We start from the raw sequence: 9128 nt of genomic DNA on the forward strand, positions 1-9128 counted from the left end.
CTGACTCGCAAAGGTACTGTATTAAGTATTAACAATAAAGACAGGAAAATGTACGCTACAATTACACAAGCATAAAATTTTGGTCACTCAGCTCCAAGAAAGAAGAATTTAAACTACAATAGTTTCAGAAAAGGGCTACTGAAGTTATCCAGAAAATGAAAATTTTACTTCCCAGAAGAATAAAAGACTAAGCACTTTACATCAAACAAAATGAAAGCCAAAAGAAAGCCATTTCTATGTATAAACAAAAAGGTAAACACGGAAGACAGAGTCACTTTCACTGAAGGAGACACTAGCAGCAGAAGAAATCCATGACTAGATTTCAGATTGGAATATTAAAAAAAAGTTTCTAACATCAGAATAGTGATGGAGTATTGTCCCTGGCGAAGACAAGGTAGAAGAGAAGGCAGGGTACAAACACTTTTTTTCCAAAGATATGGATCATAAATGTATGGAAGGCATGGTAATATAAGAGTGCATAAAACAGCTAGAATTTGCTCTGATGATAGAGACTATCCTTCTCTGGCACTATCTTCGCAAACTTATTGTTGTCTTAACGGCCATTTTACTGATGGGATTAATTTTCCAGTCTCTCTCAAAGCTTCATTTTTCCATGTTTCTGTTTAGAAGTTTCCATGTTTTGCTTCAGGTCAGTTTTAGCAATTCCATAGTTATTTTTGTTAATTAAAGACCTCTACTCCATATTGAACTATTTCTTCTCCAGTGAAGAACTGGTATTTTACAGCTCCTTTTCCTCTCTAAATCTTCTCAGCTGCAAGGAATTGGGGTCTATTGTCGTACAACTGAAAGCTCAGACAATCATTTTATAACATTTTATCTGAAAATTTCTACATTTAAAACTTAAAGCCATTTTTCATTATTTAAATTAATTCTGTGCTAATTATTTTTCTTCACAATACTTGCTTCATTGTTTCTCTTTGTTTCTCAAGATGCTACCTTCTCCTGTGACTTTCCCACTCAAAACTAGCTCAGAAATACTTAGATGTCTGCATCTCTCCTTAATTGTCATGATATTAATGGGAGTCCAAATCTACACCTGACGTAGAAAACATTTAAATTCAGGTCTAAGGGTAAATTCTAAATCCCTAGCTCATAAACTTGAAATGTGAAAATTTGACAAAGTCAGCTTTCCTCCAGAGACATTTATTGTCCAGTTCTTATCTAATTTCTTTTTCAAAGAAAAGCATCCAGCATTATTTTGGCTTTTTATACATTTTTAAAGATCCTAGAACTGACCATTTTAAAAAAATCTATTACTTTAGAATATTACGATACATATGAAAAGGCTGCATGAAATTACTAAACATTTAACTGCTTTTCATTTTCTCATAGTAAAATGTATCTGAGGCCCTATTTCATATAAATGCCTCTGCAGATTAACTCACATTAGCACATTCTCAGATCTAGCTTGGTGTTGGTGATTTCAACTGAGTTGTCTTTAAGGTATATATGCACATATCAAATCAGATCACAGCCTGTAATTTCAAATGTTATCATTAAATTGCACTGCATAAGAATAGCAATCCAGCTGCCATTAATTCTGCTTTATAAACAGCTGGGGTGGAACAATTTAAGCTAGTGAGCAAACAGAATTGTAGAGGAAAGGGAAAAAAACATATAATTATACAACAAAAAACAAATATGAGAACCACACAGCTTTGCCAACATTGTCTTTGCATCTAAAAACTGCCTTTCAGTTCATTCACCACCCAGTTACCAACACTAAAAATTACAGTTCTTGGATTTGAAGCAAATTACAAATTTCCGAGAAAAAAAAAAAGCCATTCTATTTTTAACTTGAACAGCACACCTTTGTCAGGACTTGCCTTGGAAACAAAGACAACTCTGAAGTAGTTACAGTTAAACTTCTGATCGAAACAGAGTAACAATAATAGCAACCCAGAAAATACATTAGCGAGGAGTGATGCTGTAGTGAACCCCACCTAGCTGGACGGCTTCACACTTCAACATTTTTACAATATTTTTAGTAGCTTAAATCATAAAGGTTACGAAACAGTTGATAGGGTTTTTGGTTAAAAAAAAAAAAAAAAGTACTTGCAATGCTATTGTCCAGTGAGTCTCAGACAATGAGAATGTTTTTCCTTCTTCTAAGATCTACAAATAGGATCTGTTTACAGATTCACACTCTTCATGAGCACAGAGAATAGCACCATCAACATAGAGGTCTTACAACAAATATGAAGCTGAACAGGGTTTCTAAAAATTAAAAAAAAAAAAAAATTTAAAGGCTTGTTAACTACTTTCTGATAATTCGTCATATTGGCTCGGAATAAATCCAAGTACCAGATCTTAAGCTTGGGTGGCAAACCCTGCTGTGATCTTAATTATTATAACTTTCCTCCACAACAATGAAAGTGACTTTTATTTTTAAAAAACCAATGGTGAGAGGTCAGTACCTCGGATTCTGTCCTCATGGAGAGAAGACTCAGAGACTGAACTGACTGTTAGGAAGCTTTCCAGTGGAAAAAGGAGTATTTTCCCAGTAAAACTTAAGTCAAAACAGTAATGCGTAGACTTACTTTTGGGCAGGCACTAGCCCAAAATCAGAGAGTGAGTGTTGAAGAAAATCAAACGTATTACATTAATTTAGTCTAGAGGGAAAGGAATGCTTCCCTGTTCAGCAATTTCTCAAGTGCTTTGCCAGTCATAACAACCCCTGATGTTCTCATATTGCTTACAGTGCTTTTCTTCTGCACAGTCCAAAAGCATGCAAAAGGGTGAGCAGGTAAATGACCGGAACTTAGTGGGTGCTGAAGATGGTGGAAATAACACAACAGCTAAGGCAGTACAGTGCAAAACGAGTAACGAACAAAAAAAGCAGGAATTACTCCATTCCCACTGAAACCAACCAGACTCATCTGCCAGTCTCATAGATCTCATGACACCACACACCCTAACCCAGTATCAGTCTTACAGCAATTCAGAAGCTTCTTGCCACCAGAAATCTTCTCTAGTTGTTCTGAGATTAAAAGCCACCTTTCAATGATCTGCCTTTTCAGCGAGTTTCAATAACATCATCGGACCTCCTACAACTTGTTTTAGTCTAAGGACTACAAAAGTCAAGGAGATCCCAAAAAAAGTTTCAGAAGATGCTTCAGTAGAAATCTGTTCACGTGAAACTTTTAAGAAACATGGGAAACATTAAGTCCAGTACAGGAAATAACTTTAGAAGTGCATAGGGAGAGAGATACTTTCCAATAAACGTTAGTCAGAAGTGCAATAAAACCAAAATTTCCCTGATTTAGTTCTCCTCTTCCCACATACAATAACGATTTTAAAAGCCAAATATTAAAAACCAAAAAATACAGCAATTGTGAAAGTATGAGTTCAGTAATTTAGGGACAAATTCCTTGTAACACTTTAAAGCAAAAAAAAAAAAAGCCCTCATGCTATCCAGTAATACTTAATCAAATTAGGTGTATTTAATGGTTTTCAACTGTTCACACTTACACTTAAAATGCTTCATAGCAGTGTAAGGAATATTAATATTTCTAAAGTATTTTTGGAATTATCATAAAACTAACCACAATTAAACTTTGTGAGCTGAAAACATCATTAAAAGGACTACAACACTAAAGGGAAAACGAGAAATAAGAGAACTTATTTACTTCCTTATAACCAGAAGTCTGAAACGCCATCCCTATTCCTACCCACAAAAAAAATTTCCCAGGTCCAGTTCTGAAAGTGTAGTTTTAAGTAGATATGTTCACTAGCGCTTTCTCACATCAGGTCTCGTGTTCTGTACAATGCACAAATGTCTTATCAGTGCAGCTATAAAATCAGGAAAGAGTTTATGTCTGTCTTTCCCCCTCTGCACTGTACAGTGCGGCACATTCTCCTGAATTATATGCTGTGGTCATGACTGCTGAGCTGTGCAGCAGTTCTGATAGATTGGAATTGCATCCAGGAACTTTTCCCAGCATGTAATCAAAGCTCCAAGGAAGACGGTACATAATATGGATGTGCAGAGTCCATCACAAAAAACTTTAGCTTTAGTAACCTCATCTGGTGGCTTCTGCACATTCCCATTCATAGGATATATTACCCCTTAAGCATTAATATAAAAGACAAAAAACCCCAACATCTTAATTAAAAAGCAATTGAATGACTCTTCTGCCAAATGAAGCATTAGACTCAGCCACAAGGCTGTAATCCCATGTGGCCACTTTATGTACTTCATTCCATGACTGGAATGTGTCTGAGCGTGCTGTGTAAAACCAGTCCTTGCCACTTCAACAGGTCCCAGGAAGCTGAGGCCATATAGCTAGAACACAGCGCCTAACCCATCAGAATAATGTGTGGAGATAGTCTTATCTCTTCATACAATGCAAAAAGAAAGTCTGAATTTCTGAATATTATGCTCTTATGAAACTGAATCACTGCTCTAATATTCAACAACATAGATTTTCCCTATTTCTGGAGTACTTAAATAAGCACAGAGGTATTTTCATCAGTAATGGCATTTCCTGACTATTTTCATTTAAGATGAAAACATAGTACTAGTTTATTTTTATGAATTTCTCTCAATAACACTAAGTGCTTGCAACTCAAGCTGGCAAATGATTTCAAGACTTCCACGAGCTTTTCTCACCCATTTCAATAGCCTTCAATAATAAAGAAAAACAAAATTAAAATGCAAAAAAAGTTCTGTAGCCTTAATGAGGAGAATAAATGCTAAAGCCATGTAGGTACATTTTAAATGTGTCCTGCAAAAAAAATTGTTATTAACCAAAGAACAGAATATCTATTTTATTAGTAAATAGATTTAAAAGGGAAGATTAATAAGATATTTGGAACATTTATTCTGGTATATGCCGATCTGAGTGATACAGTAGGTGAAATATTATTACTGTTAACCCACACATAAAACATTTTTCATCTTAAACTGTACGATTTTCTATGAGATTTTCATTAGTATTTTCTTGACTTCCATGAAATAAATGTTACAAACATTTCAGAAACAACTTTTTTAATCTCTGGGAAAAAAAAAAAAATCTAATACATATTACTATCACAGACAACACTGCAGACACTGTTGCACATACCCTGAAGGAGTTTCAACAGCATCCCATGCTGCTGGTCCAGTCCCCAAAGCGCGCTTGAGACCAATGTCCATAATGCATCTGCACCAGGTGCTTCAGAAAAAGAGGCCTTTTCCTTGGCCCATCACCAAAGAGACCATGAAGCATGTAGTCTTCAGGGTCTCAGAAGATTGTTTGGGTGGGCAATGTTTACAAACTATGTGTTTATGTTTGGATAGTTTCTATTTGTTTTTTGAAAAGTGTGAATTTCCTTGTACTTAAGATCATTGGAAATATAATACATTATTGCAGGTCTGAAAAACATTGCTGCCTGTAGCAGTCACTTCACCTTAAAAACCCTAGTGTATATCTATTATATATACTAGTTTATTTTCTTTTCAGCACAAAAAGCATACAAAAGAACTTAAGTGAAAGTTGTTGGCTTCATAGCACAAGAAAAGCAATACAAAACAATTCCTCTTTCCACAGCAAAACCAGAATGTTCTGCATTCTAATCCCCAAAAAGTCTACGCCTGAGTGTCACACCAATGCAAGCATTTTATTTAAAACAGTATGGAACAACTAACGAATCTCTGCTGTCATCCACTGGAGCAGCTGGATATTTTCATCAGGTGAAAAAAACCCTTTTTTAAAAAAAGCTGTTAGCATGATGGTCACTTGAATCACTCACAAAAGCAATACTTCCTCACGGAAAGACAATGCTTCTTGAAGACTAATTTAGGACATAAGGTTCTGTCCTTCCCTGGAGCCAGCAAATGTTTTAGATACCATCCTGTTACCAACTCTTATTGTAGGACCAATGATCTCTACTTCACTAGAATCCCAGTTATCAACAACAGGCTCCCATGAGATTACTTCCCTCAACTGCCACACGTGTATGTGACAAAGGGAACAGTACGCAATTACATTACCTCTCCCACGCTATTTTTTTTAAATCTTCTCATGGTGGTTTATAGAAGCCTAATAACAGACAAAACAAGTAGATTAAGCAGTAACTTGGAATAAAATTTGAATTACAGCTTACTGGAGGAACGTTAGATTTGTGACATAATAGTGGACACTATAATCACTACTAACAATGATCCTTTGATGTAGTTTTAACACTACTTGTATTGAGAGGTTTGCTGGTGTGAATTTTTATAATTGTCTTATTCAGTTAAAGTCAAAAATGTGTCACACAAGTTTTAGGCTAATGATTAGATTATATCTCTGTAAAAACAGGTATCACTAAAACAATTACATTTGCAAGCCAGCCTTCTATAAAAAAGGAACCAGACTGAAGAGCCAAACTCTTTCCATTCTTTTGCTGCTGAAGGTCAGAAGCAACTGAAGTTACTAGAATGTCATGTCTCCTTTTACTGCAATGCCACTGCAACATTTGGAAACAATGAGGAGAGAAGAAGAAATGTGAGAAAGCTCTAACAGACAACACTTCCAGCAGAAGTACAGTTCCAGGGCTGCACTCAGTTAAAGAGGAATATGCAAAGGCTCCGCAAAGGAGAAATAACCGTATTATCTTCTTCTTCTGAAATTTTGTCAATGATATTATACATGTCTAAATTTTAGTATGCAAATATCATGGTGTAAAAATACCATAGGCTGCTGGGTTTGGGGTTTTGGGGTTTTTTTAGGAAACGGTATCAACATATTCTTACCTTTTTATCTTCTTTAGACTTTCTAATGCTGTGCGGAGGGCCAAACTTGTTCTGCATGCAAAACATCTTCTTAGACCATTCACTTTTATGAGATTTTAACTGTGGCTGACCAAAGCTGCCATCGACTCTGTATCTGTCAGCTGGAATCTTATTCATTGGTGGGGGAAGAGTTCCACAGTTAACACTTGACCAGCCATCTGTAGAATCAGTGTACGACTCCTGGTCACTAGCATTCCCGTGCTGCCATTCTTGTAAAACATGCACAGGCAGCCACCTTTGATTGCCGACGCCTGCCGCATTTTTCTTTGATGGGGGTACTGAATTTCGGGAGGAAACCAATGGAACTTCAATACGAGCAGAAGGACTTAGGTGTTTGCTTACATTTTGCGACTTATCATTCTGAATTACTTCTAAAGGAATGTTCCCTTCTTGTTCGTGACAGAAGCCATTCCAATGGGAAGCAGGTTGAGTTTGTCCCCTTCCTACCGGATTTTCCCATATGCTGTTAGGAATGTGTTTGCTCGGATTGGTCCCTAAATCAACCACCAGAACTCTATTATTCTTTTCTTCTTGGTTAAAATTTCCAATTCCACTATCACTGTTGCTGCTTGTACTATTATTCTGATGAGCATCTGCATCACCATCAAGAAAAGCCCTCGCACGCATTCCCTCAATCAGTTCCCCCATATCCCTATAAAGGACAGAAATAAACTGAAGAACAGGTAGAGATGATGTTGGAAACTCTAGACAGCCATTTGTGTCTGGATCTGCTGTACATTCCAGTCCAAAACGCCTTGCTATGCCCTGGTGTATTTTATGATGAAATAATTCAGGATCCACCATAAAAACATGGCAAGAGGTCCTCAGAACCCCTTCATCTTCCTGAGCCAAGCTTGCATCATCATTTGTCTGCATTGTAACTAGTCCAAAGAACCTTCTGTCATCCGGGCAAACAGCACTGAATGCCAGTTTCTCTGCAGGATATTCTGCCACTACACCTGACTTGTCGCTGCAAAGCTGAATACAGTCATGCATTATCTTCATCATCACTAGTGAATGGATTTTTTGTTCTGCCCGCAGACGTCTCATGCATCCACGAATAGCCTGCAAACTCTCATTTTCCAGATTCGAGGTTGTTGAAGGAAGTTCAATTGAGCCCAGGTAACCTACAATCATGGCAACATTTAAAATGCTTGCATCTAACCCGAAGTCTTCTGCACTCTCCAGTTCAATTCTAAAAACTGAATCATCATTCAGGACTTTTGATATTTCTTCCCTTGACAGTAGGTTTGGATTGCTAACCCTTTCATTGCCAGTTTCAAATTTAATAGCAGCAGAAGTTGAAAGCGATCTTTGTTTCGGTGCAGAATTATCTGAGTTACCAGCACAAAGGGTAGGATTCTCAAAGATCATGTTGAAAATGCCACCAGATTGCATTTCTTCAACAACTTTCTCTGCTCTGTTTATACCCAGAGCTTTAGAGTCAGGTTTGGGTTTCAGCCACCCCTTCCCATCATAAAAACCAACTTCTTCATCACTTGAACATGAATCTAGATGACTAATCCCTTCAGCAATGACCATATGCAGGACTCCAGAACATTTTCCTATAAGTTTCACTACGTCTTCATGAGAGGCTTTTTTCACATTGATTTCATTAACCGCAAATATCTGATCTCCTGCTTTAAGTCCAACATAATCTGCTGGGCTTCCTTTCATAACACAACTAAGAATGCAAGGAGCTTGTCCAGAAAGGGTAAACCCATAACCTGCTCTTCCTCTAGCAACTTCCACGCTTCTTATTCGAGGAGGAGCATGCATGTTGAGTCGACGTTTGACTGTTTCCCCTGGTCTATACATTTTGGGGTTTTTTTCCTAAAACAGGAAAGCTTTTAATTAGTCGAGTTTTTGGTCATGTTTCAAGAGTATCATTCTTTCATCTGATGAAGCTCTAAAGAAAGAAAGAAAGACAGACAGACATTTTAATTCTCAATCATATTTCAGGTTTTTAGTACCCAGTATTCCTTTATGGTTCAGAAACATTGCTAGTGAACATTACCAAAAACTGTTACACAACACTCAAAACGATTTGAAAAGACCAGGTTCCACAGTCTTAATTTTACTGATGAGAAGGCAGTAGCAAATGCAAATAAAGTGGCTGTCCAAAATGGCAAAGTAACTGAATGGCAAAGCAGAGAACAGAATCCAAGTCCTTCTGATGCACATCCACACTACAGCATATTACATCTTCCCCAACGTTACCTACATACAGTTCTAACACTTCTAACCACCGCAATACCACCACATTTTACAGCACAATGAAAAACCTGGATGAAGCTCTTCTATCTTTTCCCAGGAACATAAAAATTAGAGGTCAAGTGTATCTACTTAG

General features: G+C 37.0%; 1 protein-coding gene across 1 annotated transcript; it reads right to left on the reverse strand.

Annotated features, from left to right (window-relative positions):
• Positions 1-6739: 6739 nt before the first annotated feature.
• On the reverse strand, positions 6740-8596 carry LOC104490808 (regulator of G-protein signaling 12-like; the record flags this gene model as incomplete). The annotated part of the gene is made up of 1 exon (XM_010133146.1): positions 6740-8596. A coding segment is annotated over exon 1 (1857 nt), but the record flags the coding sequence as incomplete, so codon positions are not given.
• Positions 8597-9128: the final 532 nt, after the last annotated feature.

Source organism: Buceros rhinoceros, unplaced genomic scaffold (genome assembly GCF_000710305.1).
Source record: "Buceros rhinoceros silvestris isolate BGI_N320 unplaced genomic scaffold, ASM71030v1 scaffold43903, whole genome shotgun sequence".
Taxonomy (NCBI): domain Eukaryota; kingdom Metazoa; phylum Chordata; class Aves; order Bucerotiformes; family Bucerotidae; genus Buceros; species Buceros rhinoceros.